This window comes from Leucoraja erinacea, chromosome 9 (genome assembly GCF_028641065.1).
Source record: "Leucoraja erinacea ecotype New England chromosome 9, Leri_hhj_1, whole genome shotgun sequence".
Classification (NCBI taxonomy): Eukaryota; Metazoa; Chordata; class Chondrichthyes; order Rajiformes; family Rajidae; genus Leucoraja; species Leucoraja erinaceus.
In genome coordinates, this window is record NC_073385.1 from 1,581,904 (window position 1) to 1,604,533 (window position 22,630).

A 22,630-nucleotide genomic window follows, 5' to 3' on the forward strand; every position below is an offset into this window, starting at 1 on the left:
ATCCTGGCTCCTCTCATCATTAAAAGGACCATGGTGTTCGTTGAATTTTAGATCAAATTTCATAATATGGTTGAAAATGAATTACAGCAGATTTGTTTGTTTACAGTGGAGTGTAAAACACAATTATTGTTCATTTTCTGCAAAACACCCTGGGATGTCAAAACAATGAGGCATGAAAATGCTACAGGAAGCCTCTCTTTCTTTAATGGAAGCCATCATGACAGTGACTAATGCACATTTATCCCATCCAGATGGGATCACAGGAGCCTGCAGATGCTGGAATGTGAGTGTAAAAATAAGTGCTGGAGGAACTCAGCAGGTCAGGCAGCATCTGTCGTATGGTATCCATCTAGCACTTGCCAGACTTTGCCCCACTCCCACTTCTCTTTTCCTGCTTTTTCTCCCACCCCACCACCCCCCACTTCTCCATCCCTCTGATAATGAAATGTCATCTGCCCATTTGCTCCACAGATGTCACTTGACCTGTTGAGCTCCTCCAACACTTTGCTTTATAAGCTCCCCTGAAATCAACTTCCAGAGATATGACTACGTTATCAACTTAATGTTATCAACGCAATTTCAATCCAATTTATTTGAATTGACAATAAAGTTTACTTTGAACTTTGAACTCCCAGAATGAGATCCTCTCCAAGTCAGCGTCTGTGCATTTCAACTTTTTATGTTGTCAAATTAAAACACAGTTGACATTCATTTTACTGATGCTAGGAAGTAATAACTTCCAAAAGTAAATTACTGTAAAAGCTAGAAATATCAGTTTGAGAGTTCGAGAAGCAGAGGGCATAGGTTTAAGGTGATGGGGGAAAGATTTAATAGGTATCTGAGGGATAACTTTTTACACCAAGGATGGTAGGTGTATTAAACAAGCTGCCGGAGGACGTAGTTGAGACAGGAACTAACGCAATGTTTAAGGAACATTGAGACAGGTACATGGATAGGAAGATTTAGAAGCAAGCAGGTGGGACTAGTGTAGATGGAACATGATGGTCAGTTTGGGCAAGTTGGACGGAAAGGCCTGTTCCCATGCTAAATGAATCTAAGTTAGGATATATTGCAAATACCCAATGCAGGCAGCACCTGAGAAGAGGGATAAAGAACCATTTTTTTCAGAAGGACAATGTTGAAATCAGAAAGATAAAAGTTGGCATTTCTCTCCACAAAAGCTACCTGACCTGCTTCAGTATTTCCAGCAAAATGCATAGAAACATAGAAACATAGAAATTAGGTGCAGGAGTAGGCCATTCGGCCCTTCGAGCCTGCACCGCCATTCAATATGATCATGGCTGATCATCCAACCCAGTATCCTGTACCTGCCTTCTCTCCATACCCTCTGATCCCCTTAGCCACAAGGGCCACATCTAACTCCCTCTTAAATATAGCCAATCAACTGGCCTCAACTACCCTCTGTGGCAGAGAGTTCCAGAGATTCACCACTCTCTGTGTGAAAAAAGTTCTTCTCATCTCGGTTTTAAAGGATTTCCCCCTTATCCGTAAGCTGTGACCCCTTGTCCTGGACTTCCCCAACATCGGGAGCAATCTTCCTGCATCTAGCCTGTCCAACCCCTTAAGAATTTTGTAAGTTTCTATAAGATCCCCTCTCAATCTCCTAAATTCTAGAGAGTATAAACCAAGTCTATCCAGTCTTTCTTCATAAGACAGTCCTGACATCCCAGGAATTAGTCTGGTGAACCTTCTTTGCACTCCCTCTATGGCAATAATGTCCTTCCTCAGATTTGGAGACCAAAACTGTACGCAATACTCCAGGTGTGGTCTCACCAAGACCCTGTACAACTGCAGTAGAACCTCACTGCTCCTATACTCAAATCCTTTTGCTATGAAAGCCAACATACCATTCGCATCTTAAAGTTGCCAACTAAAATAGCTTTTAGGGATAATATTGAAAAAAAATGACTTCAAGTGCTCCACGACCCCACTGTGTACTGTGCTGGTAGCAAAGAAATAGGGTGCCACACAGCCCAATACTTCAATGAACGTCAAACTGCAGATGTTGAAATACTGAAATAAAATCAGAAAATGCTGGCAAGACTCAGCAGGTCCGAGAGTGTGTGTGTGGAAGGAAAAACAGGCTTAGCATTTTAGATCAGATGATGTGTATTTGACCAAAATACTTTGTCCTTTTCCCATTCCACAGATGCTGCCTGATGCACAGATTGCGTCCAGCATTTTCAGTTCATTATATCTTAATCATGTCCCATTTAAAATACACCAGAAAATGACTTCACAAAGTCCTTTCACAAGTCTGATAATGCTCCTGTTAGGATTTTACCATGTTAAAGAGCTCAAAAATACCAAATTACAAGCTAGCTTTGGGTAATACCAGGTCTTGATGGATTTTCACATACCCCGGACAGTTCACGCAAAACATACAACCAATAAAATTCAAACCACATTGACAAGATCAATTTTGAAAGCCTGCCAACTTCAATTTCAGACCAAGTCATGTACCAAAGGTCTGCGTCAGAGGTTGTAAACTGGTCCAATCTATTCCATATTATTATTGATAGGATTATTGACAATCCTGATAAATGGGGTTTACAGCATCATAGTGGAAGCATAAAGATCAGAGTCCAATTACAGTGTTAAATCAGGGGCATTTACAAGAGAATGTGTTGCTGTAGTATTACATACACTCACAGCAGGTTGACTATATATGACAGGCAGAGAAGATATGGTTTAACCAACATGGAGATGGCTGCGCCTCTGTTAACTCCATCCTCAAGGCTCACAGTGAATGAAGGGAAAGTGTATCACCGAGTTACTCGGCCATCGGCTCTGCTGCAACTAAGCAATCGCTTTTCACCCACCCCAACCTCGTGCAGTTAATTATATGTCCAGAACCACGTTCTAAAACAAAACTTCCACTGGAAAGCAACCTTCCACTTTCACAGCGATTTTTCAAAACACTAGGGGAGGGCGTGGAGGCGAGAGAGAGAGATGTGGGGAGGTAATATAATATCCTGGATTGGTTTTGAGAAAGGGCAGCGTGGTCTTTTGCTCCAATGCCTCCGTTCTTGTATGTTGGTATAGAGGATTTAGCCGGCGACAAACCCAGCCCTCAACCCGCGCAATGAGCGTTGTCGCTGCACTACAGATCAATGATTATTACTGACTCTCACTCTCCTCCCCCCCTTCTCTTTTAGGCTGGGCTCGCTGTCGAGCAGGGCTTGCTTGCACATGGGAGTTCACAGTGCTGCCTTACATCAGCGAGGCGTTATTTCCTGCTTGCCAGCCCTCAGCCCTGCGCCAGCCGCTTCATTCCATTTTTTTTTTAAATAAAGGGTTAAGGAAGGGGGAAAGAGAGATTTTACGTTTACCTGCAAAGGTCTGCGAAGGCCTGGAAATTCAGTTTTTTGATCTTCTTCTCGCTCAGCCAGTATCCGACCCGCTTGCCTTTAAGCCAGGTCTGCATCTTCAAGGCGAACAAGTGCGGAAATGAAACTCAAACTGTGTGTAGGTTATCAAACCTGCAAATGAATGGTTTTACAGGAGGGAAAGGGGGAGTGGAAAGGGAGATGGGAGAAGTTGAATAAGCCAATTGGTAAATTTAACCGCGCAGCCACAAAGTATTAACCCTTCCCATAAAAAAAACAACATTACATTCACATCCTCCGTTGATCAAGAGCGACTTTCCCCAAAGCCCCAGTTAAATGTGGGGTTGTTTTTTTTTTCCTGCATTTACATTTTCTTTCCAATACGCGCCAACTAATCCCGGAAACGAAACAAAATTAAGCATTTTTTTTTTTTTTTTTTAAAGAGAGCAAGACGCGAAGTATAAGGACCTAGATCGATGCCGACTGCCGGCTCATCGCAAACCCGGGAGTGTGAGCTGCTATCGGCGCTTGAGCTCTGGATCAGGCGCTTCTCCGTTCCGCTTAATTCCGTACACTGAGTCCTGGTCCGGTCCGGTCCGGCCCACACACACACACCGCGGGCTGCCTTCAGTGTAACGCGGACATCCAGCCGACTACACGGCCTCGCACACAGGAGAGGCACAACCCGGCGCTTTCTTCACCCGCTGCCTGCCAGATTATTAGGGTTTTGTGTTGCAATATCTTCCCCTCCTCCTCCTCCCTGACTAAAGAAAGCCCCACTCAGTTCATTGAGATCACCAGCTCACGCTCGGCAATGGTGAGAGGGAAATATATAACGGCAGCTGCGACAGGGGGCGCTCCGAGTTACTGCTGCCCAACACCAACACCAACATCTCCTCCCGCCCCTTAAAGGTGTCCTGGCTGGCTGCGGTCCACTAACCACCCCAAATGAGAAAAACATGCAATTAACATCATGCACTCCACGTTTAACACTATATCTGCAGCACTGCAATTATTTTACTATCTCAAGTGTAAAAATTACAGGTTATGTTATAGCCTTCATGTTTTAGATTATGCAATTATTTGTTCTGGAATATTAGAAACATAGAAATTAGGTGCAGGAGTAGGCCATTCGGCCCTTCGAGCCTGCACCGCCATTCAATATGATCATGGCTGATCATCCAACTCAGTATCCTGTACCTGCCTTCTCTCCATACCCCCTGATCCCCTTAGCCACAAGGGCCACATCTAACTCCCTCTTAAATATAGCCAATGAACTGGCCTCAACTACCCTCTGTGGCAGAGAGTTCCAGATATTCACCACTCTGTGTGAAATAAGTTCTTCTCATCTCGGTTTTAAAGGATTTCCCTCTTATCCTTAAGCTGTGACCCCTTGTCCTGGACTTCCCCAACATCGGGAACAATCTTCCTGCATCTAGCCTGTCCAACCCCTTAAGAATTTTGTAAGTTTTTCAAATCATTATGAATTTATCAAAAAATATATATGTGCTTCTGACGGCAATCTGACGCACCGAGATATATAACATATCCAGCATTTATCCTTGGAAAGAACAACCTGAATTATTCAGAACATATTGTCATTTTGGATAACTTATTATTTTATTATGTATTATGTATTATTTATTATTAATACTACTATCACTTCTACCGAGGTCGAATGAAAATGCTTGTTGTTGCCTGTCCAGTCAGCGAGAATACTAGACATGATTACAATCAAGCCATGTACGGTGTACAGATACATGATAAAGGTAAAGGGTTTAGTGCAAGATAGATTCCAATGAAGTCCGTTTAAAGGGAGCTCAAAGATCCCCAATGAGGTAGGTAGAAGATCAGGACCGCTCTCTAGTTGGGGTTTTACACAGAAGGCTGTGGGTGCTAGGCGCGATGGCGTTTGAGAGGCTTTTTACATGGGCATATGAATGTGCAGGGATTGAAGAAGCATGGATCATGTGCAGATAGATAAGATTAGCTTGGCATCATGTTCAGCCCAGACATAGTGGGCCGAAGGGCCTGATTTAGCTCTTATGGCTAAGGGAGTGACGGGGTATGGAGAAAAAGCAGGAACGGGGTACTGATTTTAGATGATCAGCCATGATCATGTTGAATGGCGGTGCTGGCTCAAAGGGCCGATTGGCCTACTCCTGCACATATTTTTCTATTTTTCTATGTTCCTGTGCTATAGTGATATATGTTCGATGTCAAAGATATTAACAGTTTACGGGACCTCTCGTCCTCGACTTAGAAAAACAATCTGGCCCAATGAACTGTATTTAGAGTTATCTTTTCTTGTTTAAAGAAGTTATCTATTCGATTAGGTGTCAGATATTTAAAACAAAGTATTTTTGAATTGAGGTGTGCCAAAGTATGTATGGGATGTGCGTCGTTACCTCATACGTAGTACCTGTTACATCAGACAAACTCAATGTGTTGGAAACGCATGGTAGCTCTGGCAAAATCGGTTGAAGAGTTATAGCATTTCTGGCAAGATGCCACAAACGTATCTAACTTCTGACTGGAACTCAGTTTGGAGACACTTGCGACTCTGACTGGGGCTGGAGAGGGAGCAAGAACGGTTTTGAATCCAAGCCTCTGGCACACAGAGAACGTGAAATGGGCGGCGTTTGTAAATTGTGCAGGTTGACTGATAAAACCCGCAAGTGGAAGATTTCCCTGTTTTAAAGAGTGGAGATAAAAGAAGATTTGAGCGGCAAGAGAAAGGTTCTGGCTCTAGGGTGACGCAGTCATGGACTGAGTTCTGCTTTCTACAGTGAGCCCGGGAAGGTGGCGCTCCTGAGCAAAGATCCTACTGCGGAGGAGGCGAACTTGCTCACTCAACGGTTGCGCGGCAGAACGCAGCGTTGAAATACATCTGAAGCCGCTTTACCACGAACTGAACATATTTGACGCGTAAAAATAAAATCATTTTTAAACAAAAATCTGTACTCACGATTGTAATCTAGAAAATATACTTCCAAGCAATGTTGTCTGATCATTTTCTTAATCTAAGGGTGTTATCGATGTTGGTTGGTAAGATGTGTATGCCTGGGGTCAAATTCAGGAATTCTGAATGTATTTTGCAGAATATGTTTATGGTCGAGCTTCGTTTTTCGCCATAGATTCCTAGCCCAGCTCGGTATTAATATAGTTATAGTGTTTGGAGACGGACCACAAATTAGATTCCAATGGAAATTAAAACCTGGCACATTCAATAATATAATCACAATCTATTTGGCGCCTTTACCTGCCTGTTATCTGAAGAAGGGAACCGACCCAGAACGTCATCTGTCAATTTCCCTTCGTAAATGCTCCCGCTGGCCCGCTGAGTTACTCAAGCAAGGTGTGTGTTCATCAACGCTATTTAACCTCAGTTTATGAACGGGATCATCCACATTACACAGAGAAAATCTATTAATTCCATCATCTTGCGCCTTATCGTTTAAATTGAGTATATATCAATCGAGCAATTGGATATTTCCAGCCTTGTTACCTTTAGGTTTCTTAGGATGACAATTGGGGGTTCTGGACTGGTGATTTACACTGATGGCGGAAAATTTAAAAGGAACCCGAGGGCCAGCTATTTTAAGGCCAACAAAGGGTGGTCTGTGTGTAGAACGAGCTGCCGGAGGAGGTAGTTGAAGAAAATTTAAGAAACATTTAGACAGGTACATGGATAGGATCGTTTTAGAGGGATGTGGGCCAAACGCGGGCGGGCGGGTAGGCGAGTATAGATTGGGCACGTTGGTAGGCGTGGACAGGTTGGGCCGAAGGGCTTGTCTCCACTCTGTATGACTCTGACTTTATCTCACTGGAACAAATTATTAAAAATATTCATTTACTGCAACTAAAATGCCAGCACGTGTTCCTTGACCCTATAGGCCCTAAACTGAGGAGGCGTTTAAGAATGGACCACCTTGGTAGATCTGGAGTCATAGATTCAGGCGATAGATTTGCCCCATCTGGAGAGATTAGTAAACCAAATGGTTCTTTATAACAACCCAGAGTGAAGGCTAGGTTTAACTCCAGGTTAATTTTAAGTTCTTACAGTAAGTTCGAATTCTCCAGCGGTCACGGGGGAGGGTCCAAGTCATATCCCTGGATCTATGGTTCAGATCTCTGGCTGCCATCCAGTAACGCAACCACTCACCGTGCTACCTACCACATCTTACCTATAACATTTTCACACAAAATGATGTTGAACATTTGAAATTAGAACGATCAAACCTGAATAGTATCAATCAGTTTCGGAGGGATGCAGAAAGCTATTTATCAAGACAGTCAGAAGAAGCACATAAAGAATGAAATAGAAACATAGAAATTAGGTGCAGGAGTAGGCCATTCGGCCCTTCGAGCCTGCACCGCCATTCAATATGATCATGGCTAATCATCCAACTCAGTATCCCGTACCCGCCTTCTCTCCATACCCCCTGATCCCCTTAGCCACAAGGGCCACATTTAACTCCCTCTTAAATATAGCCAATGAACTGGCCTCAACTACCTTCTGCGTGAGAGAATTCCAGAGATTCACCACACTCTGTGTGAAAAAATGTTATTGAATTTGGAGTCAATAGTTCAAATGTGCCATTTAGACGAATACGGTGCCTTCATCTTTTAGATTCCCTTGTTTTCCTTAAACTGGCGAGAAACGTTTATGTCTCAGTCAACATCGCCACGTTTGCTGTGTGCAAATTGATTGCAGTTCCCTACACATCAGTAGTACGTGCACAATTAAACTCTGAGAGTTAAAAAAAAAACCCCATTGAGACCGAGACTATAAACATTGTTTTGTGATCACAAAATCTCCTTTTCATTAACCATTGTGTATTGAATTCGAACCTAGCCCCTCAGAGTAAAACTATCGTGCTTGTAAAAAATAATATCATTTGCAGTGTAAAATCTATTGAGGTGTGCTTTGAGGAGTCTGGCTTAGACTCAAATATACATCAACGCTTTTAAATCTTTAAAATACCGTGATTAGATAATTAAAGAATAAATATCTTGCCCTCAAAATCCGACGAGCATACGTCAATGTTACCGATGGCATTAAAAAAAAGTAACATTTCCTTAAGAACTTCTCCACAATGCTCTCAAAACTATTTACTGCGCGACCCGAGGCAGCGATAGCAACAGCGCCAAAGGGCCAACGATTTACAAGTCTGTATCTACCGGGAAATTCGAGGTTGTTTTCTGGGTAAATAGAAAATTAAACCAATTACGTTTGGTAATCTTTGCTCTCTTCTTAGTTAGCTCCAGTGTCTCATTTCTCAAGCCATCGGAGGATGAACGAAGCCGACAACACGATCCTCGGGAGTATTGGGAGTAATCTGCCCGTGCAGATCTTCCAGCGTTACAACACTTCAGATAGACTTCATTGGCTGCAGAGACTGTTGGGACCTCTTGCGGTCGTTATTTGTTTCAAATAAATGCACATTTTAATCTAACCACCCAACTGTTACATAATTCCAAAAGTTCCGAATAGTTATCACAAAGGCAAACATGGGAATGCTTATGGACTTACAGAGAGCCACCGCTGTCTTTTTTCCACCCCACGGATGGCGTTTCTCGAGCGCGTATCCTACAAGAATGGATTTGGTGGAGTATTTCTTGGACAGCGACCTTTGCGTAGTTGTTGACGTTAGTAAATCCCAGACCACATTCAACTTCCCCAGGTTGGTCAGAGTGGGGTTGACGATACCTGAGGATAAATCGTTTATACACCCATGAAAATGGCCACTCATTCCGGGATAGAAACTGAAAAGCCTAAATCTTAAAGAACAGGGTCTCTCGACCCGAAACGCCGCCCATTCATTCTCTCCAGAGATGCTGACTGTCCCGCTGAGTTACTCCAGCTTGTTGTGTCTACCTTCGGTATAAACCAACATCTGCCGTTCCTTCCTACACAGCCTACAACCGGATCGTATAAAATAGGAAGTGTGACATGTGGAGAATGAAGAGAAAGCACGCACTTCACGTAAAGTTGAAATAATAATGGCTTAGAGTCTGTAACACTCAACACAGTCAATCCTGCTGCAAATGTACCCATATATGCGTGTGTTTAAGGTCTCGGATCATTTATGGAAGGCAATCATTTTTAATATTGAAATGGAATATTTTTGAGATTTTTAACTGGAGTTTAACGTGAGTGCGTGAGAAGCTTACCATTTAGGGGAAACTGAGAGATGTGGTAATAATCTAGAACAGTTGACACAGATAGACATCCTTACATGGAACTCCTGGTTCTCCAAGTAAAACAGTCAGGAATTGTGCCTGAACTGGTATCATATGCGGGAAAGCTGTGGAAAAACTATGGTAATATCTTGCCTTTGCAGCCTTACACTTAACTGTCATACTTGATGCTGCCCCCACTTTTAAAAGATTCATGAAAACATGTTTATTTTTGCTGTGGATTTGGACATCTCTCAGTTTCTCTTCTGAGAAAAGCCTTGAAATGTTTTGTGATTGCAGTGTTTGTAATATGGACTAGACTAAGTGGGACCCGTTGGGTCCCATGTTCACACGGGAGGGCTGGTCCCTCAACAAAATATTCCACCTCTCCACCAATTCCAATATTGGTGGCCAGTGGGGGAGGGGGCTTTCTGGAGCACTAGTATGGGTGATATGGGCTGAAGGGACTGGTTTCCAGAGGGCTAGTATGGACATTGTGGGCCGAAGGGATTCTTGGGCTGGCAGCTCAGTCACTCAAGCCTGTTGTGTTGGCAGCTCACTCACTCATGGCTGGTGGGCTGGCAGTTGACTCACGGCTATTCCTTGAAATTCCATTTTAAGCAGGGTGCAAGGCCACCAAATTCAAGTGCAGTTTCATACCATTTCAAGCAGGGTGCAAGGCCACTAAAGACAGCAAGTCGTGACCTCTCCCTTCTCCATCTTACAGAGACAGAGCCACGCCCACAGTTCTGGGTTTTATAGTGTCTCCGCCCCCCCTCCCACCAGAAGGGGCGTGGCATTCATGGTATGAATGACAGGAGAGAGAATCTCAACATTTTTAAAACACTAATAACTCTTTTATTTTTCATCGATAGAAAAAATCCTCGGCACCTGATGGGCGGAGGGGGACTCCGAGTAAGATGGCCAAAAGTCACAGCCATACATGGTCGCATTTTTTCAAAGATCAATATAAAGCACAAACAGGAAGTGGTCAAGATTAGACTTTTAATTATATAGAAGAAGGCAAGGCAACTTTAATTAGGCAACACAGCTGTAGCATTTCCAAACCAAAGGCAACACAGCTTTAGCATTTCCAAACAAACCACATTAAGGGCACTGACAGGTCAGTAAAACCACTCACAGTTTAGTAGACATGTGTTCAGTGTTATTCACAGCTCAGACTGAGAGACATGACCCTCTCGCTTCCCCCATCTTGCAGAGACTGACTGATGCGCTCAACACTTCTGTGTTTTATAGTCCCTCCGGAAGGGGTGTGGCCTTCAGGAAAGAGAATTTCAACATTTTTTTAAACACTAATAACTCTTTCATTTTCATCGATGGGAAAAACCATCTTTCCTGCCCAGCAGAGGGGGACTCAGAGGAGTAAGATGGCCAAAAATCACAGCCATAAGTGGCAGCGTTTTTTCTAAAATCAATATACAGAACAACAGGAAGTGGTCAAGATCAGGATTTTAGTAATATAGATATATAAAAACTACTACTTAAAGTAGCATCATTAGAGGTACATTGCCACAATAGATGATAATTTGGAAGGTGGATTTTCCTTTCAACTCTTGCACCTGAGGTCATTCATTGGTTACCAGTGGATTGAGGCACTTGAAAAGGATTAAGTGATGTTTTATTAAAGCAGAATGTACTCTATGTTTTTTCTTCAATTGAGTTAACTGAGAAAAAATACAAGCAGTAGGATAGGGAACCGTGTCCTGGGCCCCGGCCCCGCACCCCCAGTCCCGTAACTACAGTCCCAGTAGGACAGAGTATTGATGAGAAAATAGTGTTGACAAGACTGAAAATTCATGCTGGATAAAACAGTTCTTAAGAAAGAAAGGAAATAAAGGAAGAGTCATTATTCTGGCAGAAAGTGAGAAATTGTTTCTTGTGCAGGTTTGAGGGCTGGAGATGTGCAAGGTCTGCTGCAAGAGTGTGCAGCTGCTGCAAGAGTGTGCAGCCCAATGCAAGACACAACAGCTCACTGCAAAACGCTGCAGCCCACCGTAAGAGTGTGGAACCATTGTAGCAACTGTTCAGCCACTGCTGCAAGGGAAGTTGCCACTGCTGCAAGAGGAGCAGCCACTTCTGCAAGAGCCTGCAGCCATTGAAAGAGGCTGTAATCACTGCTGCTAGAGTTTATATCTACTGCAGCAAGAAAGTGTGTCGCCACTGCTGCTAGAGTGTGCAGTCAATGCAGCAAGAGGCTGTATCGACTTCTACAAGGGTGTAGAGTAACCACTGCTGCAAGGGTGTAGTGTAGCCACTACTGCATCGACTGCTGCAAGGGTGTAGTCACTGCTGCAAGTGTGTAATGCAGCCACTGCTGCAAGGGTGTATAGTGCAGCCACTGCTGCAAGTGTATAGTGCAGCCACTGCTACAAGTGTATAGTGCATCCACTGCTACAAGTGTATAGTGCAGCCACTGTTACGAGTGTATAGTGCATCCACTGCTGCAAGTGTATAGTGCAGCCACTGCTGCAAGTGTATAGTGCATCCACTGCTGCAAGTGTATAGTGCAGCCACTGCTACAAGAGGCTGCAGCCACTGCTACAAGTGTATAGTGCATCCACTGCTACAAGTGTATAGTGCAGCCACTGCTACAAGTGTATAGTGCATCCACTGCTACAAGTGTATAGTGCAGCCACTGCTACAAGTGTATAGTGCAGCCACTGCTACAAGTGTATAGTGCATCGACTGCTGCAAGTGTATAGTGCAGCCACTGCTACAAGTGTATAGTGCATCCACTGCTGCAAGTGTATAGTGCAGCCACTGCTACAAGAGGCTGCAGCCACTGCTACAAGTGTATAGTGCAGCCACTGCTACAAGTGTATAGTGCAGCCACTGCTACAAGTGTATAGTGCATCCACTGCTACAAGTGTATAGTGCAGCCACTGCTACAAGTGTATAGTGCAGCCACTGCTACAAGTGTATAGTGCAGCCACTGCTAGTGCAGTGCAGACTGCTGCAAGTGTGTAGTGCATCCACTGCTACAAGTGTGTATAGTGCAGTCACTGCTACAAGGGGCTGCAGCCAATGCAAGGCCTACAGCCCTGCTGCTCACTCCCTGTGCGGCGCCGTCTCCCCAGCAACATCCCGGATACGGAAGCGGATGTGTGGGTGAGTCGTCAGGCGGCCGCCAGCGCTGTGGAGCAAAGATCCTATAGCTCTGCTTTGCTGTGGAGAGGGAGAGGGAGCTGAGCGGCCCGGCCCGGCCCGAGCAGGAGGATGGATTAAACCCACCGCCCCGTCCCTCCCTCCCTCTCCCGCCGCCCCCGCCCGGCACCGCCCGGCCCGGCCCGGCCCGAGCACCTTCTCCTATCCGGTGAGTGAGTGAGTGAGTGCGGGACACGGGGCCACATGCGGACAAGGACATCCCGGGGCTCGGCCTGGGCCCGGTGTACGCGCCGGGACTGTGGGTGCGGGCGGGGCCGGGACTGGGGCTGTGGGGCTGTGGGGTGCGGGCCCGGGGCCCAGGACACGGTTCCCTGACTCACCAAGCATCGGATCAAAGCGCTGAGACAGTACACATGGTGGTATTTCATTACTTCATAAGTGACAGGAGCAGATTAGGCCATTCGGCTCATCAAGTCTACTCTGTCATTCAATCATGTCTGATCTATATCTCCCTCCTAACCCCATTCTCCTGCCTTCCCCCCACAACCCCTGACACTAGCATTAATCACAACTTCAAACAAACTCTGAACTGTAACAGCCAATTGCACTTTATCTGTTTATTATGTTGTGTGTGAATTTATATATGAGGCTCCTGTACCGCCTCCTGATGGGAGGAGGGCAAACAGTCCATGGTTGGGGTGTGAGGGGTCTTTGATGATCTTCCCAGCCCGTCTCGGACACCGTTTTCGGTGGAGGGCATCCATGGCAGGGAGCGGGGCACCGATAATGTGCTGCGCGGTTTTATATATATATATATATATATATTCTATGGTATATGGTCACACTGATCTGATCTGTATTTATGCCAACATATTCTGTCGTGCTGCAGCAATGCAAGAATTTCATTCCTATCTGGGACACAAATTCTCTTGACTTGAATCACAAATCTATCTATCTCTGCCTTAAAAATATCCATTGCCTTGGCCTCCACAGCCTTCTGTGCAATGAATTCCACGGATTTTGAGGCTATGACCTTTGGTCCTAGACTCTCCCAATTGTGGAAACATCTCCCCCCCCCCATGTACTCTATCCAGGCTTTTCACTATGTGGAAAGTTTCAATCAGGTCCCCCCCCCTCCAGGTTCCGTATAAACTTCAAAATACTCCTCCATGTCTACAAAGCTCTCAATGGGCTTGCCCCCACCTACATAAAAAATCTTCTCACCCACCACTCCACCTGCCCCTCAGATCGGCCGACTTGGGGTTGCTGAATGTCCCACGGTCTAGGCATAAGCTCAGGGGCCCCCTCCATCGACTCTTTTAAGTCAAGACTAAAGACTTATCTATACTCCCAAGCCTTTCCTGATGTCCTCTGAGTGAGGGCTACATGTATATATGTATGTAGTCTGTTTTGTTGTGTTATTCTTATAACAAATATAAAGCATTTTTGCCAACAACAGTTGTTTTTTAAATGTGCTATATAAATAAATGTGACTTGACTTGACTTGACTCACACTTCTAAACCAGCGAGTAGAGGATTATTTCCCTGCTGAATGCCCGGCTTTTGTGCGTGGGCCACCCAACGTGGCCAATCTTTGAATGAGCAACTGGTCATGGCTCCACTTGAATGCAGACCCCTTTAGCTGTGAATGAGCTCCCTTCCCATGGAGTCCAACGGCTTCAGCTCCTCTCCCTCCACATCAGCTGGTTATCGGTTGTTTGATCTCCGCGTTAATGCTGTCGTTAATGTGGACCATTTATGCTCCATTCCTTCTCTCCATAGATGCTGCCTGTCCCGCTGAGTTACTCCAGCATTTTATGTTTATCTATTCTTATATCCTTGGTGAACATTGATCTAAACCTCAAATTAGATCAATAGGTCATATTTTTGATATTGTATTGATTTAAATTTGATTTGATCTTTTTGATATTTGATATTGTATCAAAGAACCACGGCAGCTATGGTGTCAGATTTATGCTACTTAAAACAGTTTGCGTGTATCTAGCCCTCCTGAGATGATGTAGCGATTTATTATTCTGTGGTTATATTTTAACATTTGAGGCACATGCAACTTTATTCAAAACACAAAGCTTTAACTTGCAAAACAAGGGAATGCTGATTCACAAGAGACCACAGATGCTGGAATCTTGCGCCAAAAAACAAGGAACATAGAAAAATAGGTGCAGGAGTAGGCCAGTCGACCTTTTGAGCCAGCACCGCCATTCAATATGATCATGGCTGATCATCTAAAATCCAGTACCCCTTTCCTGCCTTTTCACCATATCCCTTAATTCCTTTAGTCCTAAGAGCAAAATCCAACCCTCTCTTGAAAACATCCAGTGAATTGGCCTCCACTGCCTTCTGCGGCAGAGAATTCCACAGATTCACAACTCTCTGGGTGAAAACGTTTTTCCCCATCTCACTCCTAGATGACTTACCCCTTATTTCTCCTGCATCTAGCCTGTCCAATCCATTAAGAATTTTATATGTTTCTATAAGATCCCCTCTCATCCTTCTCTTCTAAATTCCAGTGAATACAAGCCTAGTCGATCCATTCTTTCATCAGTCCCGCCATCCCGGGAATTAACCTAGGTGAATTTACGCTGCACTCCCACAATAGCAATAATGTCCTTCCTCAAATTAGGAGACCAAAATTGCACACAATACTCCAGGTGCGGTCTCACCAGCAAACTGCAGTAGGACCTCCTTGCTCCTAAACTCTAATCCTCTCGCAATGAAGGCCAACATGCCATTCGCTTTCTTCACTGTCTGCTGTACCTGCATGCTTACTTTCAGTGACTGAAAAAGGGAGGTGCAACAAGACCTGGGTGTGCTTGCTGCACGTCCAGGTCTCATTGCACCTCCCCTTTTCCTAATCTGACACCATTCAGATAATAATCTGCCTTCCTGTTCTTGCCACCAAAGTGTATAACCTCACCTTTATCCACATTAGACTGCATCTGCCATGCATCTGCCCACTCAACCAACGTGTCAAACTCATCCTGCAGTCTCATAGCATCCTCATCGCAGCTCACACTGCCACTCAGCGTTGTGTCATCCGCAAACTTGGAGATGTCACATTTAATTCCCTCAACTAAATCGTTATATATTGTACATAACTGGGGTCCCAGCACCGGCCTTGCAGCACCCCACTAGTCACTGCCTGCCATTCTGAAAATGACCCTTTAATTTCTACTCTTTGCTTCCTGTCTGCCAACCAGTTCTCCATCCATGTCAATACCCTACCCCCAATACCCTGTTCTAATCATCGGCTCTGACCTCCCCACCAGCGAAGGGATTTATCAGAGTCGCTGCCTGAAAAAGGCAGCAAGCATCATCAGAGTCCCACACCATCCTGGCCACACATTCATTTCGCCCCTGCCATCGGGAAGAAGGTACAGGAGCTTGAAAACTAATGTCTAGGTTCAGGAACAGCTTCTTCCCTACAGCCATCAGGCTATTAAAGCTACAACCTCAAATAAGCTCTGACAGATAGCACAATGGGCTAAGAGTTCGGCTGGCGACCGGAAGGTAGCCGGTTCAATTCCCGCTTGGAGTGCATACTGTCGTTGTGTCCTTGGGCAAGACACTTCACCCACCTTTGCCTGTAATGGAATGTAATTACAGCGGCAGGCGTGGGCACACCGCGACGCCCTGTGTCTCCCTTTCAAGGGAGATGCTAAAAATGCATTTCGTTGTCTCTGTACTGTACACTGACAATGACAATAAATTGAATCATTTCATTTCATTTCAACTTCAATAGACTATTATTATTATTATTATTACACTACTATTGTTTGCTTTTTGTGTGCGTGTGTATATATATATGTATTGTGTGTGTATATATGGATATGCATATATGCGTGTGTGTGTACTAGTGCGTATGTGTGTGTATATATACCCATTCCTTTTTTTCTCTGGTTTATCATATTGTTTACAGTGTACTATGTTTACATATTCTGATGCAGCATGTAAGAATTTCATTGTTCTATCTGGGATACATGACCATAAAACATTCTTGACTAATCTCGTGTGGGAATTTTGCACGCTAATCTCTTGTGCGGGAACTCAGCGGGACGGGCAGCAGCTGTAGACAGTAATGGACAGAAGACATTTTTCAGACTGCTGAGTCTGAAGAAGGATCCTGACTTGAAATATCCCCTATCCACCTCCCTCCACAGATGCTGCCTGATCCACTAAGTTCCTCCAGCATTCTGTTTTTTTGCAAAGGAGTTGGAGTTGATTAATTGTAATTGTAGATCAAACATGTTCATTGTTTTAGACAGATTGAATGTTAATCTTTAGGCAAAATTATTGAAACGCTTGATACCCTGAAGAATGTTTTTCATAGTTGGGCCAAGATTGTTTGGCTGGGATAATTGTTTTAAAAAGCAAGAGTACATAGAATCACTTAAATTGCCAGTTTTGGAATGTGTCCTTAAAATGCTACGTTTACATTTTAACTATATTTACAGCATGGTTCATCTTGAACCATCGATCAATTAGATTTCAATGTTATAATGAAGTTAAAATTTTAAAGTAATGCAACTATCTCAATTAATACCTGGACTATATATATTCTTCTCTTTCAATTAATATTTTGATTAGATGGATTCATGGCCATTATAATTTGATCAAAATAACTGAAAACACTGCATTCCAAGTCATGAAACAGCGAGTTGTTTCTCGTATCTTTCCTTGTGCACGATAAACTGAATGTTTTTTTGGATGTTGAAGAACCGATTTAGACTTCTAAGATAGAGCATGGAAAGAGGCCCATCAGCCCACTTAGTCTGCGCCAACCAGCGATCACCCCATACACTTGCACACCACGGACAATTTACAGAAACCAATTAACCTACACACCTGTACTTCTTTGTACTGTGGGAGGAAACCAGAGCACCCAGAGAAAACCCACACGGTCACAGAGAGAACGTACAAGCTCCGTACAGACAGCTGCCAAGGGCATTATTGAAGCATATTTGTGGCTTTTGAAGAGAGGAAAGAAGCAATGAAGAGAGAGGGCCCTTGGGGTGATAGTGCAGTGGAGACCATAGTGACTAAAGGAATAGCTGATAATTATGGAGCTCGAGCAGCATAGCAAAATTGGAGAACAGGGATTCTGTTAAGCATATAAACAAGCAGGTTTTTAATGTGGGCCTTTATAACATATTAACCCATCGTCCTTTTTCTGTGGCTGACTGCCCTCTGCATTTATAAGTTCCTTTACTTTCAAAAGAAAAATCATGATCATGCTGGGTTTTTCAGAAGGATAGTTTCCAGCAGCAGGATTGGGGAAATCTCGTGTTTTTCAGTTGAGATAAAATAGTTAATTTTCTTGTTAATTAAACACATCTTTGACCTGTTTTTCTTGTTTATTTTGCAGAGAAAGAAGATTATGGAGAATGATGAACTTTCGTCAGAGAATGGGATGGCTTGGTGTAGGGTTCTATCTGCTAGCAAGTGCTGCAGCCTTTTATTATGTCTTTGAAATAAATGAAACTTACAACCAACTGGCTTTGGAGCATATACAACGGAAATCGGAGAACCTGGACAGTGGAACCTCTTGGACCCAGATAGTGACTGCACGCCTGTTTTCACTCCCATTCTGGTTGTGGGCTATTCTATTCCTGATTCCATACCTGCAAATCTTCTTATTTCTGTATTCATGTACAAGAGCTAATCCCAAGACAGTCGGCTACTGTATATTCCCGATCTATATGGCCGTTATCTGCAATCGGCATCAAGCTTTTGTCAAAGCCTCCAACCAAATCAACAGATTGAAAATAATTGATACGTGAATAAAACACTCTTTGGTTCACAATAAATTAATCCCAAATCAAGATTCAAGGCCTGGATGCTTAATTTGTAATCTGTAATGCAATCTCCATCTGTATTCATTTTTTTAAAATAAATGGAATTTCATTTAGAACTGGACAATCAGACAATTGGGTAAAATGCCTTGGTTAGAATTTTGTTAAACCTGCCAACAACAGTTATTGGGAATCACTCCATTTATCCTATTCAATGTAGAAATGGTTCTTTTCAATTGGGGATTCTTGAGTATTTTATCCCAATTTGGTGGTGAGAAATAATGTGCCTCATGCTGACATGCATTAAATATATCTTAATTTATAACTGCTATTTTAATCTCTTAACTGCAGTAAATGTTTTTACACCCTAGATTATTATTTGTCAATCATTTATGACAAAATGTCTGAATTAGACTGTTTATGAACATAATATTTGACCAGGGTTAAATTGCACATTCTTATGTTATTTAATGAATTTTCAATATGGCCGTGCAGTTATAAATGTTGTTAACTGGTTTTAGGTTTCTTTTGAAAAAAGTATCATGATGTGTATTCACAGTTGTCCACAAGACAACAAAACATGTCCATATCACATGTTTGGAATTCAAATACTCTCAAGTTAATTAATAGTTGTGCATAATAACAACAGGTACTTTGGATAAACTGAGAGAAGGTATGTTTTATTTTGTTGAAGTAAATATTTGGAAGGAATCAGATGTTCTGTAAAGCTTCTTCAAGGTACTGAGCGTAACAATTGACCTAGCTCACACTGCCACAGGTCCAAGTTATTTAAACAAACTAGTGTGACTCTTAGTTCAATATGAAGATCCTGTAATTCAGGGAAAGTTTCATTGCTGCGTTTTAAAAGGAAAATACCAATGAGTATTCCTGAAATGTGTATTCACACTGGCATCTCATGGTGGGTGGGTGGATGCGGGGGATTATAGAAGCAGTAATCATCTTGATCAAAAATATCAATTGAAATGATGGACAAATTAGGACTTTAAAGTTTGCAAATATGTGACCAGGCAACAGTGTTACACAAAGTGCAATGAAAGTGAACTCTACTGCTAAGAACATACAGATAGACAGTAACACTTTTATACAAAATATAATGCAAATAATTAATTTTTTTAATGAAGGCACTTTAATCTTCAAGCTGCAATCAGAGAGTTCTTTCATGAGCATGACAATATTATGTCATTATTATTTCCTGGAAATGTCAGTATCTTTTAAGATCAAGTTAGTGCTTAGCATTTAATCTCACTTCTGAGGCACCTTGGTTGCTGAGTGGGGTGAAGATATCTGCCACAAATTGTGCACTGTGAATGTATAAAATGAATGGTCAGCAACAAGTTAATGGTTCAGAACATGCTCTATTTCTACAGCAGTAGGATTTGTGTGAGTATACTTTGGGAATATTTATTAGTTCCTCCTGGTGCCCAGCAAGAGAAGTTGAGAACTACATTCTGTTGTAGCATTTACATCGCATCAAATACTGTTGTAAACAGTCTGCCGTGAAACCAATTCATAGTGTTGGAAATACCTTCATGTTTCTATAATGTCACCACGTATTGTGTGAATAAATTATTTTGATAGAAAATTACCATGACAAAATTGACAATAAATTTACTGCATATAAAGCATTTGTGAGATTTAGGGGCTTTTGAGATGGTTCATGTCTTCCTCTGTCTAACCTCCTCCTGGTGTCTGAATCCGTTCATTCATCTTTTCATTTGGAAAGTAAATGCTGGATCATGCAGGTGACATTGTTTGTTCACCTATGTGGCCAGGTGCAACATTTATAGCCAGGTTTATAATGGTCTGCCATCAACTGTAATATGGTGCCAAGACAGCTGTGATAGTTTGTCAATTTGATAGGCTTTCAGTACTATGTGACTGAGTTTAAAGTCTAGCCATTGAACATAATGCATTTGCCTTTTAATTGTATCGTAACTTGTGTAAGAGAAATGGTGCTGGATTTGCTACTGTGTCTACATTTCTAAACTATCTGCTAATAAAGCCTTGTCCGGTATTGAGTATTTTTTGATATTGAACTGGTTTAGAATATCCAATGTTATATGAATTAATCCTAATTACTTGTTGATTTCAACAACTGGATGAAAAAATCTGCAGGGTTATGTTTCCCCCCCTGCATTAATGAAACAATCAAATTAATTTGTTTTGCTTTACAATGAGTTAATTGGAAAACCTGTGATTAAATTTGATTCATTTAAAACTGTTATTGGTGTTTATTCCATAATTGTATGCACACTGAGTATTAGAAAGTACAGAAGAGATTTACCAGGCTGTTGCCTGAATTAGAGGGTAATAGTCAGTATTGGGAGTATTGTGTGCAGTTCAAGTTGCCCCGTTACAGGACGGATGTAGATGCTGAAACGGTTTATTTGGTAACAATGGAGAGGTTTACTTATGCTGCTTGGATTAGAGGCTATTAATTACAAGGGGAGGTTGAACAAACTTGGATTGTTTTCTTTGCAGTATCAAGGGCTGTGGAAAGACCCGATTGAAGTTTATAAAAATAAGAGTCACAGATAGGGTAGACAGCCAGAACTTTCTTTTCCCCAGAGTAGAAATGTCAAACACTAGAGGGCATGGCCTTGAGCGCAGAGGAAGAAAGATTAAAGGTGATGTGTGGGGCAATACACCTGAATCACAGGGAATGAAGGATATGGAGCACATGAAGGATCAGTTTAAGTAGGCATCACGTTTGGTGCAGATATCACAAGCTTGCTCCTGTGCTGTACTCTGGATATATGAATCTGCATTAGTTCTAACAGAGATAGACACAAAATGTCAGAAGAAGGGTCTCGACCTGAAGCGTCACCTATTCCTTTTCTCCAGAGATACTGCCTGACCCGCTGAGTTACTCCAGCATTTTTGTGTCTATCTTCGGTGCAAACCAGCATTTGCAGTTCCTTTTGACACGTTTAGTTCTAACGGGGAATCCACAAACTGGTGATAAACGCAGCATGTAAGCACCAGCACAAACTGCATTAAGATTTTGAGGAAAATTGATTTTTGAGAAACAAGATTTCTGAACATGCACTAGAAACACTTAATGTTATGGTTACTTGCATCGTAAGAGCCATGAATAATTGGTAGACACTTTTTTACCTTTTTAGAAAAAAATCAATAATGTGCACAATAAAATGCTATGCATTTTAAACAATATCTGTTCACTACTTTAGTTAATTGAGTTTTGATTTAAGATGAGCAGATGCAAAGAGGTCTCATTGTTGCCAAGTCAAAGCAAGGTATATTTGTCTTCTTACGAACAAAACATAAAACAAAGGAATAGTTAGATATGAAGCCGGGTGTTGAGCAGCCAGGTTGTCCCTGGGTCAATGTCTGCCAGGCCCTGAGCTCCATTTGGTGGGTGGTAGAGCGGGCACCCAGAGATGACATGGTTGGCTGTCATATTTGTGTGTGCACACCATTGTAAAACTTAAAATAGTTTAAGGAAACTCAGCCACAGGAACTAATAAAACTTGTAATTTGGTCTTTTAAATTACTTTTTCTTGGGATTTAAAAAAAAAAAAAATCAAAGTCAACCCTTTCCTCAATCACAACATTTTCTGATTTCTCTTTGGCCCAATTCCCAATTTTTACCTTTTTACGTCAGTTAGAATCACAGCTGTGGAATTGTTTAGGCATAAAATGTAATTTAAATAGTCAAGAGTTGTCTTTTATATTGTGGCTGGGTGACTAATTCCCGGTTAGTATCTCTCAAGCTATAAACAGCTTACTTACTGCTACAAAGAGTTGAGTCATTTTTCTTCCAAAATTTTGAGAAATACACAGAAAATGTAAACATCATAGAGTTCCCATTAACTGCCTGCCTGGACAAGAAAGATTTAGAGTGACATGGACCAAACACATCCGAATGTGACCAACTCAAGCAAGATAAGTACCTTGGCTGGCATGGAAACATTGGGTGAATGGGTCTGTTTCTGTGCTGTCAAACTGAATGACTCCAAGTCAGCATTCCTGTAAACATCTCATTTGAACATAAAAACCCTGCAGATTCTAAAAACCTTAAAAAATGAAAATGCTGAAAACATTCATGCTGAGGCAGCATCTAAGGAAAAATAAACTAACTTAAGGTTTAGGGTCAGAGACAACCATTTCTGACAA

At 42.5% G+C, this 22,630-nt stretch overlaps 2 protein-coding genes across 3 annotated transcripts in view; one reads left to right on the forward strand and one right to left on the reverse strand.

The window, feature by feature from the left end:
- itpk1a (inositol-tetrakisphosphate 1-kinase a) overlaps nucleotides 1-4,240 on the reverse strand; it is a 224,821-nt gene extending 220,581 nt beyond the window's left edge. The window contains exons 1-2 of one of the 2 annotated variants that reach the window (XM_055640067.1): nucleotides 3,637-4,240; nucleotides 3,354-3,503 (exon numbers count right to left, since the gene is read on the reverse strand). In XM_055640067.1, coding sequence (XP_055496042.1) covers nucleotides 3,354-3,448 — 95 coding nt within the window. In that variant the 5' untranslated portion in view covers nucleotides 3,449-3,503; nucleotides 3,637-4,240. The remainder of the gene's footprint in view (nucleotides 1-3,353; nucleotides 3,504-3,636) is intronic. The other variant, XM_055640066.1, reaches the window with a different exon arrangement.
- An 8,504-nt stretch (nucleotides 4,241-12,744) lies between these two features.
- Nucleotides 12,745-20,507, forward strand: tmem251 (transmembrane protein 251). The gene is made up of 2 exons (XM_055640078.1): nucleotides 12,745-12,867; nucleotides 18,046-20,507. The coding sequence occupies exon 2, from the start codon at nucleotides 18,065-18,067 to the stop codon at nucleotides 18,458-18,460; it is 396 nt and encodes a 131-aa protein (XP_055496053.1). The 5' UTR covers nucleotides 12,745-12,867; nucleotides 18,046-18,064; the 3' UTR covers nucleotides 18,461-20,507.
- Nucleotides 20,508-22,630: the final 2,123 nt, after the last annotated feature.